The sequence below is a fragment of the Ruditapes philippinarum genome, unplaced genomic scaffold, assembly GCF_026571515.1.
Source record: "Ruditapes philippinarum isolate M1 unplaced genomic scaffold, ASM2657151v2 ctg3388_1_1_1_1, whole genome shotgun sequence".
NCBI lineage: Eukaryota > Metazoa > Mollusca > Bivalvia > Venerida > Veneridae > Ruditapes > Ruditapes philippinarum.
The window spans coordinates 1,268-26,776 of record NW_026857960.1 but is presented as its reverse complement, the minus strand read 5'-3'; the positions used below and the strand labels follow the sequence as shown (position 1 = coordinate 26,776).

General features: G+C 30.5%; 1 protein-coding gene across 6 annotated transcripts in view; it reads right to left on the bottom strand.

Annotated features, from left to right (window-relative positions):
- LOC132751617 (nephrocystin-1-like) overlaps positions 1–25,055 on the bottom strand; it is a gene marked incomplete at its 5' end in the record, with an annotated part of 43,266 nt that extends 18,211 nt beyond the window's left edge. For 3 of the 6 annotated variants that reach the window (XM_060741806.1, XM_060741802.1, XM_060741807.1), the window contains 17 exon segments: positions 2,713–2,787; positions 3,178–3,230; positions 4,926–5,001; positions 5,666–5,760; positions 6,050–6,134; positions 10,496–10,538; positions 13,741–13,831; positions 14,634–14,673; positions 15,144–15,213; positions 16,955–17,049; positions 18,201–18,363; positions 19,698–19,857; positions 20,503–20,678; positions 21,712–21,773; positions 22,752–22,826; positions 24,524–24,584; positions 24,967–25,055. In XM_060741806.1, the coding sequence (XP_060597789.1) occupies positions 2,713–2,787; positions 3,178–3,230; positions 4,926–5,001; positions 5,666–5,760; positions 6,050–6,134; positions 10,496–10,538; positions 13,741–13,831; positions 14,634–14,673; positions 15,144–15,213; positions 16,955–17,049; positions 18,201–18,363; positions 19,698–19,857; positions 20,503–20,678; positions 21,712–21,773; positions 22,752–22,826; positions 24,524–24,584; positions 24,967–25,055 (1,509 nt within the window). 6 annotated transcript variants of the gene reach the window in all.
- Positions 25,056–25,509: the final 454 nt, after the last annotated feature.

Sequence of the window (25,509 nt, the reverse complement as noted above, 5' to 3'; positions counted from 1 at the left end):
GTACATTAATTGTCAATAATACATTGTACTATAGTATATAAATAAATACATAAAGATTTAGGATTGAGTGTCATTACTTTATTAGTTCTAGATGAAAAAGTATGACAATGACTTGTCACAATATACACCACAACATAATATTTTGATATGATGGCAACAACCAAAGCATAAAGAATTGTAAAATTCAATATAATGACAAAGCCATAGGCATGAAAAATGCTATTCTTCAATGAGGAGAAACATTCATAAATTATCATATATCATTTAATCTACGATTAACGATAACAAGTATCACTGTCCTTAAACATTTGTATGAACAAGAGCATAGCAGACAGGCAAAACCTGGATTTCATTTATGACTTATCATTAAAGGGTCCATAACTCTTTCAAAAACTTGGTGGATTATGACCCTTATCAATCTTTAATCTGTATTTTAATATCATTTACATTTTGTTACATATTCAACATTATGCAAAATTAACTGAGCAGACATTTTCTTTTCATAATACTATTTGCCTATATGAAAGGATGCATAACTTATCTCAAATAAATATAAATATGAAACCAAAATTAAACTTGCATAGCTGCATATATGGAAAAAATATATGATGTGGAAACAAATTGGTTACTGACATTCAAATAGCACCAAATAATCACATTTTCAAAAGATACTTAAATTTATAAAAAAAAGCAACATGTGACTTTTTTTCAAAGCTTCTAGAATTAGTTAAATAATTGATTGTTATTATCTAGTTGCTATAGTTACACAAAACTCATCATGACAACAAACCTAATACAAGTATCAAATGATTATTCTTTTTTAGAACTCTACACAACAGATTATCCTACTGTTCATTATGATGAAATAAGCTCAACTTTTTAACAATTTTGCTCTATGTAAATGATGATTATAAAAATTTAAATAAAATATTGATGTATTTATTATAAGCAATGCAAGCAATGAAAAGAATTTGTATGCAACAAAACAGTTATTGAAGTATTTCAATCTTAACCTTTACTCTGCTGGAACAGAATGGGTATGGCCTTTTCCAGCTCAACTTGCACCACCATGCAGTCTGACCAGGCCCTATACTATGAGTGGCTCTATTTTTTTTTTGTATTTTGATATCAACTCCACTTTAACTTTAAATTGACCATTCCAAATACAAAGCTGGGTAAATCCATTATACAAATTAAGCAGGTTACAGGTTAATCAATTAAATTAAAGCACTGATAATGACTTGATTAAGACACCAGAATAAAGGCAAGTCAGTCGCCACATTGGTGTGGTCTGACCAAAGTCAGACAAATGAATTATACAAGTTATGTTATGGTTAAATAAAATGAAAAATCTTGAGGCAAACTGCAAAAATATTTTCTTTTCTTCTAACAAGTAACTCTCACCCAGTTACATTAATGTAATATGGAATAAAAGAGGCAAATAGAACAATGTACGGCCTAAATTCCTTCTGATTTGACACATTTCATTAATCCAAACATTTACTGCTTTTTAAGTATTATTTTATCACAAATTTAACAATACAGTTTTACAGACATAAAAAGTTAAAAAACATTTGACAAAAGTAAAACATTATTTTTTATCAAAGGGTAAGGTAAAATATACATGTATAGACACAGATTTAAGTCTAGTTATTCAACAACAAATGACAGAAAGCAAACATGTCCCTCACCACTGATGTTGGTAAACATTCAGATGCCTGTTAATGTAATCTATACTTAATGTCAATGTAATCTATACTTAATGTCAATGTTATCTATACTTAATGTCAATGTTATCTATATTTAATGTCAATGTAAACTATATTTAATGTCAATGTAAACTATATTTAATGTCAATGTAATATATACTTCATGTCAGTGTAAACTATACTTAATGTAAATGTATTCTTTATTGAATTTCAATGTAATCTTTACTGAATTTCAATTAATGTCTATCTCGATTGAATCTTTATTGAATTTCAATTTAATCTTTATTGAAATCTAAAGTAACCTTTTTGACTTTCAATGTACTTTACTAAATTACAAAGTAATTTTTATTGAATTTCAATGTACTTTATTAAATTACAATGTAATCTTTATTGAATTTCAATGTAACCTTTATTGAATTTCAAGATAATCTTTATTGAATTTCAATTGAATATTTATTTAATTTCAATGTAAACTTTGCTTTACATGGACTGCCATACACCACATCTTTAAATGTTTCATTACTTTTATGTCCACATTAGAGACAAACAGACCAAGGTCGACATTAGAGATATGTAAGTGGAGAAAAAGCCCATGTTGCTTTCATTAACTTTAAAACCATGTTAACAATAAATAACTTAAACTGATTTAGCCAGGTATATAACATTTATTTTAACACACAAGAAATGTATAATAAATATATTTCTTTGCAAATTGAAGTCAATCATTTTTTTACTTTTTTTTTACATTAAAGAAATCTTCATTTCATACACTCCTCAAACTTCTTTATACATTATTTTACACTCAACAAAAATATGGAAAAAAACAGTTTGCTCAGTGCATGAGTGATAATGAACCTAATTTTAATTATAATGTCACATAAAGCTAGGTTAAAATCAAGTGAAAATGTAACATACCAAATCTGAATTTAATATAATATAAGCTAGGCTAAAACTGTAAAAATGAAACATTTTACTACAACAATATAATGTAAAGTGTTCTCACCCTGGTGGAGAATGACCATGTTCTTTGTTCCCTGTCCACAGATGTGACTTTCACTGTATGGATGTTACTTAATATCTGAAAACAAAACATTTTTGACTATTGTACATAAAATTAAATAAAAGCTTTTTCCTTATTTACTTTAAACATATTCATTTTAATAAATTTTTCAACAGTTTTAAGTTTATTTGAACCAATTCAGAGTCTGCCTATTAGAACTAACCAGTTCAAGTGCCATATTAGGAATCAAAAGTTTGACTCTACAATCACTGGGTTGTAAGGCAGGCATCTACAAGGCTACCTATCCCTTTCTTAATTAACGATTAGTCTGCTGGAGCCAAACTGATTTTTCCCATTTGCAGAGAAAACTAAACAGTGGAAGTCAATGTTAAAGTTTTAATTTTCGTCAAATTATGTACTGTTGGACCTATTTTGATTAAATTATGAACAAGCAATTTTTATACTTACATTTTGACCATCAAATAAACACATTCTCACATGTCTGCTTTTTATCTCCAGTCCTGAAATAATCATTATAATTATATACATAAAATAATAATGAAAAATATAAAATACTGATTTATCTAATATTATCAAATAATCTATTGCCTGTAACAACAGATGCCAAAAAAGATTGTATAATGTTAATACATGTACCTATAATATCACACAACATTCCCTGCTCGCAATCAGGACAACACTTGTTTATTTTCTTACTTTGTTGCGCTGTCAGCAATCAGGACATAGAGTATGTCAAAGGACAAATGTTCAGCTTTATTATATTATTAAAGGAAAATTTATACAACATCGGGGTAAAAAAACAAAAGAGGCAAGCAAATAGCCCCCCCTCCAAAAAAAACCTTACCGCTTTGACTTTTTCTAGTGCTGATAGTAAAAAAATAGCGAAATGTAAAATTTTTTTATTAAGAAAAAAAAGGCCAAAAATTCTTTAAAATCGTGTTAGAGTTTTTTTTATGAAGAGATGTAAAATCTGTTTTAAGTTATTTTAGAAGAAGTATTTAACCCCCTAAGAAGGGTTCAAAACCTACAGAAATAAAGGGGAAAGTAACTAAACCAAATGCAAAACTTATATTTGGTACTTTTCATTCCAGTAAAATATATGTGTACTGGTTTGGGAGATAAACTCGGTCGAAAATCGGTGTTTTTGGGGCATATTTCATTTATTTGTTTAGATTCTGATGAATTGCACAATAATTAAACTTCAGCTTCTTTGATTTTTCCGGTATACCATAAAACGTTTAATATTTAGAAACATAACGGGTAATTTTTGAGAGGCCCCTGGAAGAGAAGTTAAAAAGGATTATTTTTAACGGCACGCGAGTAGATAATTCCGGCTCTTTGTTTTTCTTCTTAAACGAGTAAGTTAAAACATAAAATAACATGTTAAGACGTTTTATTATTTCTTTGCTGTTCATTTATGTCAAATAAAAAATATTTGTTACCAAAATTGTTGAGCATTACGTTAGTATAATGAATATAGATATGATAACATGATATTTATATGCAACATACTATGTAACATATAAATCATTTTTACGTAAAAAAAACACATGCATTATCATTTATTAACGTATAACGAAATATGTAGTTAAAAAATTAGTGATTCAAATTAATTTTGCTTAGCTTAACAGAGTGAAGAAGAAATTAATTTAGTGGTATTCAACCTACACATTAACATATAAAACGAGCATTTAACATCAGTCTTTCAATCCATTCCACTTAAAGATTACAATTGTGATATCAGCCTTTTTTCTGAGTTAGCAAGGCAAAAGTGAGTCTGAATTTCATCTACAAAATGTATACGTAAACGTTTGTCCTGCTTTATCGGTAGTAGTCGGTCAATATATAAAAGTACCCCTGTGCGGGCCTCAAAAATGAGCATCTGCTGCACATGCGCACAACAATGGGATTCCCCGTACTTTTTATAGGCTTGTTTTGTAAACAAACAGGTAAAAGTCTGTGTTATTTTTTAAATATCTTACCAAACTTGACAAAATTTCCAGATAATGTCGAATTCCAGCGATAGTATGAGATGGTGAGCTTGATTAGATTAAAAATTCCGATAACTCGATTTAATTATAAAAAGCCGAGTTTATCAACCAGCCGAAGTTATCTCCCCAACCAGTATGTTTTATGGGTTTATTTTCTTGAACACAATTAAATACATGGTAGAATCTTACTAAAATAGGACTTACCTGCCCCTGGTGTAGGGATCTGTCTACAATTTACAAGAGTTACAATTCTCTGTTCTCTTGCAATTTTGGCTCGAATCTGTCAAAATGAGATCACAAGTTAAATATTAAAGTACATCTCACTAATAGAGAAGAAAATGGAACTAATTGTTATTCAATGTTTAAGAATCATAAATCTATTATGTAGCAATCACAATATGCTTAAGTAAATATATATATTTTTTTAAATCAAAACAATTTACATACTAAAAAGAAACAATGAATTTAAAAAGAACTGTATAAATTAAAGTGAATAAAGCTGTATCTTTGCTGTCAACAGTTTACAAAATTTTTGTTTGTATTTTGGAAAAGAACAACTCCAAAATGCCTGTATGAAAGATATAAGTTGGTATATGTCCTTTTGAGCGAATATGCATGCACGAAATCATAAATGGTTAAAAACCTTTATAAAAGAGCAGCATAATATTTTGTGTCAGAACATTTTATTCTGTTTACACACATTTTCTTGTGTTCAATAGAAGAGACATTTAATGTTACAACTCTTATGAAAATTAAGCATACTGCATTGAAACAACATACTTTTACCATTTTTTGTAAAGTTTATACAAATATTTCATTAGATATAGCTTTACATGAATATACTGACCGAATGAATGAGAATAAAGAGGTTTATATGCTTGAAGTTAATTTAGTCAATTTGAAATTCTTACGTGACTATAAGTGTAATGTATCATTTAATTTACCTTGTTTTCACTGGGATCAAAGAAGAGATCTCTGTAGGAGAAATTAGAATTGCTCAGTTTTGGTGTGAGGTAATTCTTCATCTGATATATACTCTCTGTAATATATACATTAAGAAAAATATTTCATTGTTAAACCATGTACATATCATTACAATTTGCTTCTTCATATGAAGCCCCGATGAAAAACATGACAGTTATCTAATTTAAGCAGCAAATTTTCAAGTGGCCCTAACAGGATACCTGTGCCACTCATGGTTCCACCTCTTTTTGTTATTCTAGCATCATCCCTTCCCATTTTGTTATGTAACAAAATCATACATAGAAATAATTACCACTATTATTATTATCATATGTATTTAATTTGTCAAAATATCAAAGATTTACCTGAATTAAATTTCTGTCCTAAAGTTGAAACTCTGAAACCAGAGGGTACAGCTCCCATAGCATGTAATACATCTGTAACACTTGTCTACAAAATTATACAACACATATAATATGATTTTCATGACATTGTAAAACACCGTGCATGGTTTTTTGACTCCCAACAACATATAAACAATTGTTTTTTGTTAAGTAAGATAATTGTTTCTTGGTTGACAGCTGTGATTCTAACTAATCAATGTATTCATAAGTTCATTTAAATATACATTTTAAAATCATAAAAGACACACACAAATCAGCTAAAGCATAAATTCAAATGAAGAGTTTCCTGTAATTATGATAAATGGTTATCTTTTATTAATAAACTAATGAAATCACAAATAATAAAGAAGTTAAATAACATCACATTTTTCCAGCACAACATATTTATTCTCTACATTTTTATAAATCAGCTGTTACCATGTGTCAATCAAGAAATGCTTCACAAACAAAATCATTCTTTCTTTCTTGTATCAATATTCAATTAACCCTAACAATTATAGCAGCAGTACTTAATTGTTAACATCATTGAGAGTATAGAGAAAGAACAGTCAGCATATCTGCTCATTCTGACCAAGCTCTTCACTGTTTATAGCTCAATTTTATTATTTTGATGTAGAAATCCTTTTTAAATTAAAAAAGACTGTTATAACTTGTAAGTCTTTAATTTCACATTTACTTTACATGGCAAATAAGTACAAATGTAAGATTGTCATGCGTTTTCATTCCCTTATTTGTATAAGCAAAAGCACAGGATATAGCTTTTAAGTTCATGAAATGATTTAGCAGAAGATATTTGAAAATTCTTTTTTTTTTCAGCTAAGAAAATTACAGGTTAATACTTTAAGCTTTAGTGTACAGAAGATTTGTTAAAACATTTTATATTCTATGAAAAACACTGTGACCCATACATTATTATAATTATCATGTTATTGTTTTAAGTTTTGTATTCACATTCCAAAAGAGACAGAAAAATAAGAAAAAAACTGAAACCACCAAGAAGAAAGATATTTACAATATTTATATATATATAAACAAACATAAACATTATAACATTTCCATTGTTCGTTGTATAATACCACCACCTGTAAATATAGCAAACCATTTCCAAGAAACACATTTTCTCACACACATTATACATGGGAACACACATAAAGAAGGTATCCTAGCTACTTGATAATTCTCCAACACTAGTTTTAATTTAAATAGTTTTAATTTTTTGGGGTTTAAAAAAAACACACTGACACTGTAAAGGTTAGATGACGGCTTTCCAATTTTAATACGAAGACTTTCCAGTTTTCATAGGACAACTTTCAAGTTTTCATGGGATGATTTACAGTTTTCATAGGACGACTTTCCAATTTCATAGGACTACTTTCCAGTTTTCATATGACGACTTTCCAGTTTTCATAGGACGACTTTCCAGTATTCATAGGACAACTTTCCAGTTTTCATATGACGACTTTCCAGTTTTCATAGGACGACTTTCCAGTATTCATAGGACAACTTTCCATTTTTCATATGACGACTTTCCAGTTTTCATAGGACGACTTTCCAGTATTCATAGGACAACTTTCCAGTTTTCATATGAGGACTTACCAGTTTTTATAGGACGATTTTCCAGTTTTTATCAGACAACTTTCCAGTTTTCATAGGACGACTTTCCAGTTTTCATAGGACAACTTTCCAGTTTTCATATGACTACTTTCCAGTTTTCATAGGATGACCTCCAGTTTTTATAGGATGACGGATGACTTTCCAGTTTTCATAGGACAACTTTCCAGTTTTCATATGACAAATCTCCAGTTTTTATAGGACGATTTTCCAGTTTTCATATGACGACTTTCCAGTTTTCATAGGAAGACTTTCCAGTTTTCATAGGCAACTTTCCAGTTTTAATGGTAAAAATTGGTTCTCTTTTGTGCATTACATCAGGTACAAGTCTTCACCTGATTAAAATCATCAACTTTCTATAAGCTAGTTGGACAGCATAATTCCTAGTCCCTGGTGGGAAAAAATCGCATAGCATTACAACGCAAATGTTTTGAAGCAAGTGCAAGTCTATTCATCTTAGCTATACAGTTCACAAGTCAAGATTAGTATCACACAATATATGAGATTTAGGGGACCAAACTAACAGGGTGTTCTTAATTTCAGGGTGGTCTTAAGTACAGTTTCTATTGTATGTAATTTAGGGAGACCTTCTTAAAGTTTGACATAAATCTAAATTTAAATTATTTTAAAATATATAAATGAATTACAATTATATTTATTGTTACCTGCGATATATATTGTTTGTAACATATTGTAATACTTATCCTACATAAAATATGCTCATCTTTCTAAAAAAGCACTTTGCACTGTCATTAAACTCTTTTACTAATTGGCTTTGTAATGGCTTACTGATAGGGGTTGTAATGGTTTAACAAACAAGAGCTGTCGGTAGGACAGCACGCTCGACTATTCTAAGTGCTTGATAGTAAAAGAGCCTTGATAATGTTAAATTTTTTAAGTTCACAAAAGGACTAATTGTTTTTTATAAATTCATGTACTAGGCCTTAGAGAGAGTCTAATTATACAGTATTGGCTTGACTATTCGGAAGGTAATGTCACAAGGGTGTTTTATTGAGTATAATAATACTAATCACCTATGAATACATAAATTTGACAGAAAAGGTACAAAGGCTTGTTATTAAGATGCTTTATCAAGTAAATCACTGCTTTATTATTATGAATGCATAAAATTGTCCCAAAAAAGGCACAAACCCTTCAGTAGTTATTGAGCTTACAAGCAAAACTTTACCATGAATTTCTAAGTTGAAAAAGGGGAGAAAAATCAGCCTAAATGCAAGATAGAATTATGGATCTTTGTCAGTGACCTATAATTATGACCCTAAATGCATATGTGAAGTTTTAAATAAATATCTTTAATAGTTATTGAGATATGTAAAACTTGCATGTAAACATTAACCAAGAGACTAAGTAGAAAAGGGGATATGAATCAGCCTTAATGCAAGATAGAGTTATGGAACTTGGTCAGTGACATACAATTATGACCCTCCAATTATGACCCTAAGTGCATGTGTAAAGTTTCAAGTAAATATCTTCGAAGACCTTTAACCTTTAATAAAAATTTCTAAGTTTCAAAGGGGCAAATAATTCTGCAAATATTGCAGGCAGAGTTATGCAATTTTGCAAACTGATGTACATTGTTACTATAAAAAAGTATTTTAAATTTCAATTGAATATCTCAAGCAATAATTGAGATATTTGACTTTACAAAAAACTTTAACCAAAATTTCTAAGTTAAAAAGGGGCATAATTCTGTCAATATTGTAGGCAGAAGTATCCAACTTGTCAATCTGATGTACCTTGTTACTATAAATAAGTATTGTAAGTTTCAATTAAATATCTCAAGCAATAATTGAGATATTTGACTTTACAAAAAACTTTAACCAACGCAGACGCCGACGCGGACGCTGACGCCAACGCCGGGGCGACTACAATAGCTCTCATATTCTTCGAATAGTCGAGCTAAAAAGTTTGTAATGGCATACTGATGGGGTTGTAATGGTTTAAGAATGGGGATTGTAACAGATAAATGATAAGAGTTTATAATAGCATAATTAATAACGGAATTTGTAATGGCATAATGATGGCGTTTGTAATGGCAATACTATTTGAGATGGCTTACTGATTGGGTTTGTCATTGCTAAATAATGGAGTTTTTAATGGCATAACGATGGGTTTGTAATGGTATTTTATCAAGTCATTGACTTAATTTCAGTCAATATACTGTCATGAATTGGTAGATAGCCAACTGCCAGTTATTTTGTAGTCTACTGGTTACTGGTCATTAGTAATAGTAAAGATATAACAGATTATAAAGTATCACATCGTTCAGTCTGACAGAGGTGTTTTATTACCTTCAAAATGGGTGCATATGTTACATTACCTTTTTAGTCTGTGAAACCAAAAATAAATCACATAAAATACACATTTGTAAAAAAACAAAACAAAGCAAACAAAAAACAACCAATGAGAAAATATCAAGCTAAATACAGCAGTAATAACACACATATATTTTTCTTAGATTTAGGGACATCAACTGAAAACTTATATGTCACTTTCAATGTCAACATTATTTGTATGCCATATCTTAACTTTAGTTTTAGACCAAATATTAAAGCATGCTTAACACTTGAAATTAAAGAAAATGCCAGTAAATATATTGACTAATTTTAGCTGTTTTCTCATAAAATTGAAATAAATTCTAAGTGCGGAAAACTAATTATCTTCAGCAAAAAGCATGAACACTACTGTAGCTAACTATTGTAACTAAACTGAATATATAATTATCAAACTAAAAGCTCGGATTTTAAGGTGTTATAATGGACAACAGAAACATACCTCATTTACTGCTTTCTTTAAACTGCCCCACAGTTGTTTACCACTGTTAGCATGGAAATAAAACACGCAATCAACTCAAAGCAACTTTCACTCAAACAAAAATTAAAGGGAGGTAATGAATAGAAAAAATTATTACCTCCCCTTTTCAGAAAGCAAATTAAAAATTCTACCTACCTGTGAAAATGGAAACAAAGTTAAAGTATATGGTAATTCAATAAATTTTAGGGCGTTATTTGTTTTAGATGTTTTGTGCCAGAATGTTTCAGATTTTCCGTCGAACTGGTCCAAAATTAGGTTCAACCAAAATGACTAAAAATGAAACTGGATTTAACTTTAAACATACACATCTTGTAACTTTGTTTCCATAACAACAACATGCTTTGATATAAAAGAATTTTCTAGATTGATAAAAAAAAAGATGAATAAATCATTTAAGAAATTATAAATTCAAATGCCAAACTGATAAAAGGGTAGGGTCTTTTCATAAACAAGAAATAAATGATTATAAATGAGAGAAAAATAGAAGAAGACAACTTAAATATCTAGGATTGATTCCAGAAAATGATTATAATTTCTAATTTCCAAAGCATGTTGTAATATTATCCTGCAGTTTAGTAATGGAAATAAATACTAGTGGAGTTAGTAAATATAAATTTGTGTATAGTGTAACAGTGAGGTGGAAAACAGTATCTGTCACAAGGCTTACATTGTCTTTAATGTTTTTGTGTGATTTTTTCATTTTTTTACAATTAAAAAAGTAAAAACAAGAATGAATCAATGTTGTTGTGTTTTTTTTTTTTAAATAAAAAATTGTGAAATTTTAAGAATTTATCATTTATTTTGTTTTAAGTTTTTGAAAAAAGAAAAAAATCAAACACTTTAACAAAATAGAACAATTTTTCTATTGCCACTGCATTTTTTTATTCTACTCTATGAATATTCTAATCTATCCGAGGTTTACTGTACCTAATACAAAAGTTGAAAAACATCAAAAACCTCTACCTTACTGTAACTCCACATAAATATTATTTCCACTACCATAGTGCATATAAACAAAGGGAAACAACTTTCACAACTTTACACAAATAGCATCATAAATGACTATTGGCACTATATAAAACAATATTTTTTCTTTTATACCTCAATTTTTCTGTAAAATACATCAATTTTTATTAAAAAATGCATTAATCCTGAAAAATAATACAATATTTTCCAAAAGCTTTTAATTGCATGTCTAATAAATTCAAGAAAAAATAACTTGGGAACTAACAAAGGTAACTCTTATTTTGAAGCTGTGAAAGTTTGAGAATAAAGGAAAGTGAAAGGGAAAAAAGGTCAAGTATAATGTTTCAGGTGAAATTGACATAAAAATTGTCGTCTGCATCCAGCAGGGATATATCCATACCTCTTTATCTTTATCTCTATACAACAAAAACAACATTAATTAACAACGGTTCAAAATAGTGTGGATAGTTTGAGTATCTGACAAAAAAAAATGTTGTTGAAAAAATTCTACATGCAAACCATTTGGAATGACTTAATTTTGGGGGAAAAAAAACAAAAACAACAAGAGCTGTCGGTAGGACAGCAACGCTCGACTATTCTTAGTGCTTGATAGTAAAAAAAAATGCTTGATACAATTACCTCCTCCTGTTTACAGGTTGGGGTAATGATGGTGAACAAGTGTGCAAAGTTTCAAAGCCATATGTCAATGGACTTTGAAAATATTTGAACTATTACAAAAACTTTAACGTAAATTCTAAGTCGAAAAAGGGGCATAATTCTGTCAAAATGCTTGATACAGTTACCTCCTCCTGTTTACAGGTTGGGGTCATGATGGTGAACAAGTGTTCAAAGTTTCAAAGCCATATGTCAATGGACTTTGAAAATATTTGAATATTACAAAAACTTTAACGTAAATTCTAAGTCGAAAAAGGGGCATAATTCTGTCAAAATGCTTGATACAGTTACCTCCTCCTGTCTACAGGTTGGGGTCATGATGGTGAACAAGTGTGCCAAGTTTCAAAGCCATATGTCAATGGACTTTGAAAATATTTGAACTATTACAAAAACTTTAACATAAATTCTAAGTCGAAAAAGGGGCATAATTCTGTCAAAATGCTTGATACAGTTACCTCCTCCTGTCTACAGGTTGGGGTCATGATGGTGAACAAGTGTGCCAAGTTTCAAAGCCATATGTCAATGGACTTTGAAAATATTTGAACTATTACAAAAACTTTAACATAAGTGGTTACGCCGACGCGGACACCAACGCCGACGCTGACGCTCGGGTGACTACAATAGCTCTACTTATTCTTATCGAATAGTCGAGCTAAAAACAAAATATTGTTGAATCTAAGAACATGCATAGTTACATTAATAATTTAATATGACAACACAACTTTTACTCATTGGACCATAAAATACCACAATCTTGATGGATTTGAATGAAAACACAAAACTAATATAAGGGTATGGAATTTTGTAATCCTTTCTTCAGTTTAAATTTGGTCAACCGTAAGATATTCATTTAACTATCTCACTACATTTTAAAAAAAAAAAATTCCAGAATGTGATATTTCTTTATCTACAAGCTAAATGGAGGAAAGTTTGAGGAAAGATTACCGTTACAGTTCGAAATATTTTATCTATAGAGAATATTAATTGAATAAATTAGTATGCCAGTCTTACATTTTATTCAACATGTTCAATAAATTTAGTAATAAACCTTCACAAATATAATACTCTATTTATCACATACCTTAAGAAAAAAGAACTTTTCACAATAAAAATAATCTTTTTTTTTTTTTCATTGACATGCCTTTTTATAAATCCACTTTAATTTATAACAGAGGTTTATGTATCAAACTTATTTTAAGACTTATTTCATAGAATCATTTCAACAAATTCAGCCATTGCATCCTTGAAACACCCTGCCCTACCAGAGTGGTTACAACTTCAGAATTTATGTGAAAACACATTTTTAAGCAAGAAAATATATTTCAAATGTCAAATATATGAGGTTGATGCTCCCTAAATTTAAAATGTAACTCTGAATGCGACAATAGAAACACATCATAAACTAGCATGAATACAAGAATCAGAAGATAGCAGAAGATAATTACATTATTTTACTGTCAGATATATGGAGTTTTTTTGTATGTTCTTTCATTTCTACAATTTATGCCAAAAACCATAGAATCAGCACTTGTAATTTTATTTTTCAAAAAGAAGTTCACCCCTACCTTTTAGGTTTTTTATTTTTACTCTTTTTCTCTGTGCCTTCTTCACCTTCCTCTTCCTCATCTTCATCTTCTTCATTATCTTCTTCTTCTTCTACATGAGAGAAATATAAACAACTTTATAATTGGTTTTGTGTCAGTTTTAACCCATAACCTGTTGAATTTGTGGTTATTACCCTGCTTTGGAACAGTCTTTTCCAGGTTAAAGGGATTTCAATATCAAAATTATACAAAAATTGAGTTGCCAACAGTATAGAGTCTGTGCAAGCTGGACTGGTTCTATTCTTGTTGCTATTCATTCTTGTTTCCAGCAAATAAAGGCTTAAACTTCTTTTGAAATGGACTTGGATTCTTTACCAGAACTTACATTTTTCTTTGCACAAGCTACAAAAAGAGCCATAATTTTACAAATTCTAAGGCTACAACTCTCTCAAGATTATCATTTTGATAATAAAATATTTTCCACCTTTAGCTTTGTTTTAAATCATACTGCATATAGAAACGTTAACATCTTCCTGGTAGAGAAAAACCCTCCTCTGCTTCTCTGTACAATACATCAGCCATGGGATAGCTAATAAGTAAAACGAGGAATATATGAGTGTGTAAACTTGATAATTTTCTTATATTACATGTACAGAATTCCTAGTTCTATGCAGGAGTTAAATATAATGAAGTAAACGACCACTGATACACCCAGCACAATGCACTGTCAAATAGCATTTAGCTGAATAAATCTTGTTGGGGTAAGATAGAACTAGACAGGTTGAGACACTCATGAAAATATAATTCAATGCATCCATTGGAGAATTATGAGCATATATAATCATATATCACCAAGACCTGGAATTATGGCTGTGATGATACCTAAAATGAACATAAACTTCTTTTTCTCTTACCTTCATCTGATTGTTGAACATCTTTGTATTTATTGAACATCTAAAAAAGGAAAACAAAAATAAAATGTAACAAAATTCATTATACTTTATTATCTTATGCCTTCAATTCTCAAGTCTGAGACATATGGATGCTGTTTTCAAGTGTGAAATACATTGTTCGATATCACATATATTAATATACACAAAATAAATTGTTCTAGCAAAGAATATTATTATTCATCATTTCTAAAATGTTCATACTGAATCATTTAGAACTTTATCAACAATTTCTTTCAAGCAAAAATAATAAATGAAAATATCCATATAATAAAGTTCTACTGTTTTTATCAATATATTTGAAATACCTATGGAAAATGGGCCAATTGTTGACCTATCCACTTTAAACCCTAAAAAAAGCATGCTGAAATATACACACGCCAAGTATGATGATATAACCTTTAGAATGATAAAATAGCTTGCATAGATAAAAATAGCTTATGACAAATAGTATGATAAAGAATGATTACAAACCTTGAGATATGTAGACGGTACAGAGCCTTTCTCCCCTTTCTCATTTTCTGCCTCCCACCAACCATCTTCTCTGTAAAATATAAAATAACATGGATAAAACATAGCACTTAACCGTGAAAAAATAAAGCTCACTGAAATTCTCGTTTCGAAAGTCTAAAATATAGATCTTAATGTATTGATATTTATGATAACTCTTAATACAACTGTTACTTATATAGCATTTATACATTTCAGATATCATTCATCACTTAAACACAGTATAAAACTAAAATTGAATATGTTTAACCACAATAATAACAAATCAGAAAAGTAAATTTTTGACAGAAAAGTACAATAAATTTGTGCCTTAAAAGGACTTTTGCACAGGAGACTGAACGAGTCAGTTTGTTTAAACAAATCACTTGACCAATCTAACAATTGAACAAAGAAAAGTGACAATGTGAGTTTTTCCCCATAAAAAAATGGTGTAAATATGACCTCATGTCATACAGGTATGTAATTTTTTTGTTCATTACACAAGTACATATAATATAGGTCAAGGAAAAAAAGTTTAACCAATGCCAACAGGTCAGGTGACAACTATACCCATACCCCTTTTTATTAAAAAAAAGAAGACCTTTACAACCATTGAGCTATTAAAACAATCCAAAATTTCAAGACCTAAACAATCCAAAATTTCAAGACCTAAGCAATAAATTACAACTGCCCATAAAATAAGAGTGTTATCAAAATTGTGTGAATAAGCCAACAAGTTTGACACAATACTAGAGAAATCATAGCACTGCAATTACAACAAACAGTGCTCAGAAGATTGACCCTTATCATTTTTTAATTTTGTATTTTATATTGGACTTGTTCAGCTTTGAATTTGGAACAGTCCATTTATAGTTCAGGAAATTTCTGTATCAAAATACTAAAACTGAGTTTTTTGGAGTTTGAGTTTCACTATAAGGGTCATATGGTGACTTTCAAGGATTACTTGTTGAGGAAGACCTCAGGTGCCCCTCTATGTATTGAGTAATCAACAGTATAGACATAAAGGTAAAGATTGGTCTGAATCGGTACTGTAGGTATAGGTCTATTTTCATAACATATGGTTACAAGTTCTATAGACAGATATATTAAATGAAACCCTGTTCTACTGTTTTAAAGCTACAACCAAACACATGATTAGCCATGTTTTTTACAAAGAAATATATTACAATAGTTATTATATTATAAATCATAATTTAAAATGTGCACACAACATTATCACAGAAAAACAAATATATGTATACCTCCCTTCCTGTCTGAAATGTTTTATTATAGGTGGATGATACAATGATGAAAAAAAAATGAACATAAATGTATTATACTAATACACTTGGTTAAATTACAATTGACACAGGAAATATCGACAAGTAAAAGTTCTTTTTCCCTGAATTAACATACATTGGTATATTTAAAATAATTCCTTTAAAATAGACTTTAAAGTATTCAAGTATAAACCTGGGAACGTATTTCTGTGTGTGCTCTCCCTTTTATAATGAATATTTATAATGTAGTAGGCTTTAGTTATGTGTATGTGTACTTGCATAATTAGTTAATTCACAATAAAAAAAAATGTATAAAATACACTACATGTATAGTTTTCTACAATCCATTTACATAATCTATATATAAGAAATACTGAAAAATATGTGACTACATTTAAATGATTGTGGTGGAAATGTAAAAATGTAAACTTTTTTCACAAAACATGGAAACTGGTACAATTATTCCTAAAATGTTGTGGTTCTAAGGTAAAAATGACTAACAAATAATTTACTTACTGTGTAGTAATGATAGTAAGTACTTCTCCAGCTTTGAAATTAAGATCACCCTTCTCTTTACTGGAAAAGTCATATATGGCTTCAAATAATCGACCCTGCACAAACAAAACAAAAATTTATCTTATTACACATGTACTTTTGTATCTTCATTTTTTTTCAACACACTAAATTAGGCAATGGTTTCTTTTATTAACAAGAGCTGTCCGTAAGAAAGTACACTTGAATATACTTAGTACTTGACAGTAAGAAAAGGGGCATAACTCTGTTAAAATGTGACTTAAAGTTATGGGACCTGTGCTCATCACCTTAGATAATCATAGAAAATAAGTGTGTGAAGTTCCGACCCATTCCTTTCAGTAGTCTGGAGAGACAAACTTGCACACAAAATCTGACAAAATTGTGATGCCGATGCCAGGGTGAGTACATTATCTCACCCTATTTTTCCAATAGTCGGGCTTAAAATACACACAAAGTATTTGTCCACAGAATAATACAACACTGATAAAAGAAATTATATTATACATATATATATATTATGATATGATATTATAATATTAAAATACAAGAACCTTATTCAACACCCATAACTCAATGAACTAAGAATGAGTTAATAAAAAGAGTAATTTGCATCTTTTTTCAATCCATCTTATAAACATGTAAGTTATTTTATACTGTTATAAAACAATTTTTTTCACTTATTACTATGAAGTAGATAATAAGCACCTGGCCTGGCTAAGTTATAGATTAGACACTAATCCAGTATCATTTCTAAGAAATCAAGACTTCGATGAACTCAATTTCAGGTCAGAGATTAGTTAATTCTGTTTTTGGTATTTACAGTTACGAACCATTTACATCACACCAGCATTAGAATCTTTTACTGTCACAATGTGAAAAAAATTGAGCAAAACCACTTAACATATTTATGTACTGGAAGTTTCTAATGGTATCATTTAAACATTAAAAAGACTCAACTGAGGTTTTTTGACATGAAGTGACTGGAAATACAAATTTTCTGATCATTCCCTTGCCTAGATTTTCCAGCATTGTCATTTTTTATTGCACAAAATGACCCTGATATCGAGATCAAGATCTCATAAAAAATTGATAATCAATACAATTCGAATTTCTTTGTTATCCTTCGCAGATATTTCTATTTTAAGTGTTTCTCTTGAATTATGTAAGAATTTCAAATTTTATGTTTCAGCCTTTTTGACCTCAATGGAGTTCCTTAAAGTATGCTTACAGTAGTAGTAACTTCTAGATCTCCTTCTTCCTTATCACTTTCCTCATCTTCATCTTCTTCTTCATCATCTTCTTCATCTTCATCCTCCTCCTCCTCATCATCATCATCATCTTCTTCTTCTTCTTCTTCTTCAGTCTTCTTGGCAGATTTTGGTTCTGTCTTACTATATTGTCAATTTAAAGAATGAATATCAATCAATGGTAACTGTACATTAGGTTATGAAAATGTTGTTAATGCATCTACAATCATGATGTTTTCTAGTTGTTGTTTTTTGCTTTGCTAGTCTTATCAAGGAAACTATTCTAAGGAGTAGAATTATCATACAGAAGCAATTCATTCATTTGGTAAACAAGGAATCCAAAACAGTTTTAATGCTCACATGAAAACCTTTGCTATATATGTCAATAAACTGAAAGGTAACAGGACTGGTGTTGCTAAAAACTTCAAAAATGGCAAATGCTGACAATGTGATTTTTACACAGTACATGTACAAGGTAATATCCTTGTTCTCTGGAATACCAATAACAGTCATATACTAACAGCAGCAATTATCTAATCAGTGTTCATGGATTCTGTCAAATAATAACAATATTTACTGCAAGTGGTAACTTCTGAACATAAAACAGCAAAGTAGGATAAAATGTATAATCTTTCTTAACACCCCAGTTACATAGAGCCATTGGTGATTGATCGGTAGTTTTTTAAGCCAAATTATGGAGCAAACCAATGACAACGCATTTAACACCGATATCACCTATTGGTCACCTGTTTTCCACCAACTGCTACTGGGGAAAGATAAGTTTTATCAGTGAGAAATTACCGATTGGGATTTTTAAACTTGTTTAAAATTCTCGATCGGTGAAAATATTTTACAAATAACCAACAGCAACCTATATCACGAGATATGCAAGCTCTTAATCATCGATATCGCTGATCGGACAAAGATAACCAAATATGAATCATTGGCCATATCTGACGGAAAGTGTTAAACCACTGATGACTAGCTATCAAACACCGATTAATCAGCATTACGCCCGATTTAGCTCCGATTTACAAACGATAAAAAACCGATAGTATTTCAGCATTTTTATTACCGATCCAACCCCGTTTAAGTTTGCTTTCTGTCACCGATGGCCGTTTACACAGAAAACCAGAAATAAAATCATGCATGACAACCGATCATAACAGCGAGTAAATTTAAAATTAAATTACCGATTGGGGACTGACTGTCTTTGTAACTGGCCCTTAACTCAGTTATTACATGAAAAGAAGTAATTCCTCACCAAGGTCTTAAATCCACAAATCTAATGTCATATACACCCCCAACAAGCACCTAATTGCACAAAGCTAATGTCATTTATACTCAACCAAGGTCTTAATTCCACAGATCCAATATCAACATTTTGAAGAAACAATTCTGTCAAAAATTAATATCATTCTCCTCTTTTTGGAAGATGTTGCTAAACAAATGGATCAATGTTTAAAAAGAGCAAATACCTTGGAACTACTTTTTTAGGAGTTGTTTGTTCCTCATCTTCTTCCTCTTCTGTTTCCTCTTCTTCAACTTCCTCCTCTCCTTCTGTTTCGTCTTCTTCAACTTCTTCTTCAATTTCTTCATCATCATCTTCATCTGGTTTACCTTTTTCTGTTTTTGACACTTTAAAAGGAAAAAAGTGGACAATTTTCTTAAAAATAGTGTTTTGCAGGCAAAGGTTTCATTTTCCAACAAGACAGTTGTCCCATTTTTTATCCTCCAGTCATTACGTCATATGATGTCATCACATGGTCAGCAGCAAAAAAATATTACATATAGACGCTGTGGGAAAGTAAGAAAGAAACCATTTAAATAATTTAAAGATATGACTATGAAGTAGGATAAATCAAATACATGGTTGATGTTGCGTTAGAGAGGGTTTATCCGGTTCAATGCAAAAGTGAATCTTGGCTCGCTGAAGCTTGCCAAGATACACTTTCTCACTCAACGGATAAACCTTCTCTATCATGACATCAACCATGTATTCTCTATCTCTTATCACAAAAATATCGCCTTCAACAAAAACAGACATTAATATATAATTTATGATAACATTAATGAACTGACATTAATTTATATCTTTGAAAAGGAGTATAAACACTGTATGGCCAAAAAATTAAGAGCTCCATTTTTCAATCTGAGACTACTTGTCCACAAGTACTGGCAGGACTTGAAAGCAGCCTTAAAAATGATTCTCTAATGTATATGCTTAACTGCTTCATCAATGACTACAAAAACAATATCTTTATCTAACAATTTTCTCTTTACCTTTCTTAGGTGTCTCTAAAGTTTCCCCAGCAGTCTCGTCACCTTCTTCATCATCTTCTTCCTCGTCATCTTCATCATCCTCTTCTTCTTCTTCCTCTTCTTCCTCCTCCTCATCATCCTCATCATCATCACCCTTCTCATCTTCATCACCTTCTCCTAATTCCTTTTTTAACTCTCTGATGAAGATTAAAAATTTAATAATATTTTAAAAACAAAATATACCTATACATCAATAGAATGGTATCTACATTATATTGTTATACAGTCTTATATATTGAAAGCAGCCTTAAAAATGAACTTCATTAGAGAATCATTTTTAAGGCTGCTTTCAAGTCCTGCCAGTACTTGTGGACAAGTAGTCTCTTAATTCTTTACATAACTAAGTAAAATAGACTACTATAGACTACTTCCCCAGTGAACTTCAGGGTTGCAGTACTAGTCTCTATCTAGGCCATCTTCTAGGAAGAGGCTTAAACCTTTTAAATTGGATCATTATGATGTAATCCCTAATCAAAATCAGTTTTAAACTACTAGTGTGAAGTCTGTAACTGCATATCAATAATCAAACAGATACAGTAGTGTCTTCTTCTCCAACTCTCTCTCTATGTGTGCATGTTGCAGAGAAGGCACACAACATGTCAAAATTAAGTCATCCCAAGTACCTGGGAAGATTGGTTGACCTGCCGTGACTAACTTGAGAGGATTGCCCCTAGAAAAAGTAGTTTCATAAAGAACATCCCTTGGAAATATTATTGTACACCATTTCCATCTACAAACTATTGACAGGATTAAGGCAGAGCAGAGCATCATGACGAAGAGGCTACAGCAGGGGACTGGCAAGGATGCCATAGGTCTAAACCATATTGTCCATTCCCGCACTTGTATAAACTTGAACAAGAGCTGGCAGTAGCACAGTGTGCTCAATTATTCTAAGTGCTTGATAGTAAAACAACAGCTGGAATATTGTAGAATTTTCCTAGTTCAAAAGGGCAATATTTCTGTCAACGTCTATGTTAGAGTTATGGGCCTTTGTCAGTGACCTATAATGCTCTAAAATAAGTGTGTGAAACCTTCAGTAGTTTTTCGGGCGATGCCGACACCTGGTGGAGTACAATAGCTCCCTTTTCTTTGAATGGTCAAGCTAAAAACAAACAAAGCAGTGTCCTGCTCAACTGTCTAACTTTGTAGTTCTAAAAATGTAAAACTTACTTCAGATATGCTGTTCCTTCCTCATCAGGGAGGAGTTTTGTCATAGCATCATCAACCTGGGTCTGAAATTAATATATAGTTATAGAATATGAACATGGCTTACTAAATTTCTGAATATGTTAAATAGCTAGAGTTTTATATTTCTATATTTCTTCATACACACACTTCAATTTTCTTCATATTTCAGCTAAATTTCCACATATTTCAGCTAAAGACTTCATATTTCATGCACATTTTACATCAATTGATCTCTACATTTCTAAATCTGTAAATACTTCAGTTGAAATCCAACATGCTAACCTGTTAAGTCTTTCAGATAAAGTTTACAAATTTAGACTAAATTTTTACCAAGTTTTGTGTCTTGATACTTAGGCACAATGTCTTTATATTTCATATTTCAACTAGATTTCTACATCTAATTGGTTTTTGCTGAATACCATAATACTCATATGAAAACATCATGAGTAAATAAAAACTCTATACCAATTTAGACTGCATTGAATTGACCTTGAACTTGATCAGCAATTAAATTAATCGTAACAAATATATGTAGTTTTTTTTTTAAATGAAAACGCACAACAGAAAACATCTTCACTTATTAGGATTTTCGTGTTGGAGACAAGGAAAAACAATGGAGAAGTTTAAAAATTCTGGAAGAATGTCAAACATGTATGTAATGGATCAAAACTGTTTTGTGAATAAATATCAGAAAGTAATTTTTACATTAGCATCCATTTAGATTATCGGAGCATTCTAATTTATATAAATGAAGTTGAAAAACATTCCCACTACAAAAGAAAGATGTCATGTATGAATTTTGACTTTTTTTTAACAGGCTTTGTCTTAAGAGACCGTTTCATTAAGCGACTGTTTTGGGATGTTTCCCTTGTGTGGTCGCTTAATACACATTTGACTGTATTGACTTTTATAATGGTGATTGACCAACAGTTCATACTGGAAAATGTTTAGGATAAAATACAAATCAACTACCAAGTATCATAACATGTTATGACAGTTTTTCATTATATAATATCACTAACCTGCCATGTTGTTATTCTATCTGTTTCTTTTTTCTTCTTCTGTTCAAAATTTTTAACTTTGGGCCCTTCATTCTCCTGAAAAAAAAACAGTATCTCAATGAATTTAATGTAAATCATTTCAAAGAAAATGGTGGTATATGGAAAACAAAAAATATATATAGTATGTTATATTAGAATTCATACTAGTTTTTACACCCAAAGACATGTACTTTAAAAGTATCTTTATTCATTTTTTTCAAAATTGCACTTACCCTAAATAATTTTAAGTAATTAATTTTCAAATTTACCACTTGAACAATAGAATCAAGTTGAATTTTAAATGTTCAACAATAAAGAATAATAAAGGGATAGATCTAAAGTTTTAACAGAATTGTTATAAATCCTTTAAACAGTAAACAAGAAACATGGCAATGCCATGAAACCAGGTTTTCAATTATCACCATTGTAGATAAATATGTTGTATTTGAAATACAAATACAAGCAACAAACAATGTAACTATGTGCAATGTAAAACATGAATAATGTAGGAGGAATTGCCACTGAAGAAGTGTTCACTATATATTCTGTATAAGGAAAAACAAACAAAGGGCCATAATTAGGTAAAATATTATCCAATCACAAAACCCCGACAATATGTGCCAGGGCACTTGATGACAAAGCTTCTGTGAAAGTTTGAACAAAATCCGTTGAGAAATGTAGGACGAGTTCAGCACAGAAGAATTTGTTCACTATATATTGATAATTCTGTATAAGGAAAAAAAACAAAGGGCCATAATTAGGTCAAATATTATCCATCACAAAACCCCGAAAAAAATGCGCCAGGGCACTTGATGAAAAGCTTCTGTGAAAGTTTTGGTCAAAATCCATTGAGAAATGTAGGAAGAAGTTGCGCAACGATAGAAATTGTTCACTATATATTCTGTATAAGGAAAAAAAACAAAGGGCCATAATTAGGTCAAATATTATCCAATCACAAAACCCTGACAACATGCGCCAGGGCTCTTGATGACAAAGCTTCTGTGAAAGTTTGAACAAAATCTGTTGAGAATTGTAGAGGGAGTTCAGCACAGAAGAAATTGTTCACTATATATTCTATATAAGGAAAAAAAACAAAGGGCCATAATTAGGTCAAATATTATCCAATCGCAAAACCCCGACAATATGCGCCAGGGCACTTGATGACAAAGCTTCTATGAAAGTTTGGTCAAAATCCGTTGAGAAATGTAGAAGGAGTTGCGCACAGAAGAAATTATTTACGCCCGCCCGCCCACCAACCTGTCCGTCCGCCCGCCCGCCGACATACCTCAATCTAATAACAAATGTAAATAATCTAATGAAAAGTGTTTTCCATCTAAACCCACTGATATTGTGAAATGGACCTGTCCAGCTTCCATTTTTGGATCTATCTATTATCAATTTTAGGGATATCAAGATGAAATTTTACTGTAAGACAGCCTTGTCACATGGCACATAAGTGCAGACTGATATAGCTCTATACTAGTGGAAAATGCTTATCACTTTCTGTTCCAGCACAATAAGGGTTACAAGCAAAATTTCACTCCCCCCAAAAAAACTGATTTGAAAAAACAAAACAATTTTATAATCATCATCACTATAATCATCATTATCAATTTCAACAGTGAACTTTATTGTACCTTATTATTTATCTAATGGCACTTCTTTGCAAAGTAATTCAATCAATGTCAAAGGGAAGAATTCCAAGATACATATAGTAGAAATGTTTAGGAAATTTATAAGTTCCAATTTTATACCTCTGTCAATTCCTCGGCCCTCTGTAGCAATTCTGTGATCTGGGGTTTGAGCTCATAGCAACTGTAATAATAAATAATTAGTGCAAGTCACACAATTATAGCAAAAATATCTATATTAACAAATTTAACCAGAGACTCATTGAAAATCAATGTCTAACAATTTATCAGACATCAGCCTTTATGTACAATTACTCATTTACATTAATGTTCTGTAATTTATTGTGTGATATTTTGCAAAACAAAAGATTGTTTATCAGCATTATATGCAGACATAAATCAATTATCTAAAGTTAAACATCAAATATTTTCTATGATAACAATTTTATATGGAAGTTGGTAGGAATGCAATTACAAGTAGATCTATTTGTTATGTTTATATCAATTTATTTTATAAAATCCCAACGATTTTTGGTAACTTTCAACTAGTGAAACTTTTTTCTTACCTGCGAAAGTTTGCCTTTAGTTTAACTTCTCTGTCCTTCAGTTTCTTGTTATTAGCATTTTTTAAACTTTCTTTTGTTATCTTTTCAACCTAAAAAAGAATAAAAAAAAATAAAAAAGATATCAATTTGATAATTTTTGCAAAAAAAAACCCAACAAAAACAAAAAAAAAACAATCCATAAAAATTGGTGAACTTTAAATGAAGTGCCAAACAAGGGCAACATCGTGGCAAAATACGCCTGTCTGCATCACAAAAGCTTTTGACAGAGATGAGGGCTTATATATATGCATATTGGAGATATGCTATGGGCAATATCCGGACAATATCTGGATATTTTATCATCTCTAGTGACCTTGACCTTGCAAATATTAACCTAAAACTTGTAGTCATGATTGTTATCATTTGTGTTACAATCAATCAATAAATGATGACTAAATGGTCCCTGTACACATCTTTTGTTTTATCTTAACTTTGACCTTTCTATGTGACCTTGACTTTGGTAGCAGGGACTTGATTATGCACGCAATACTTAGCCTCAAATTG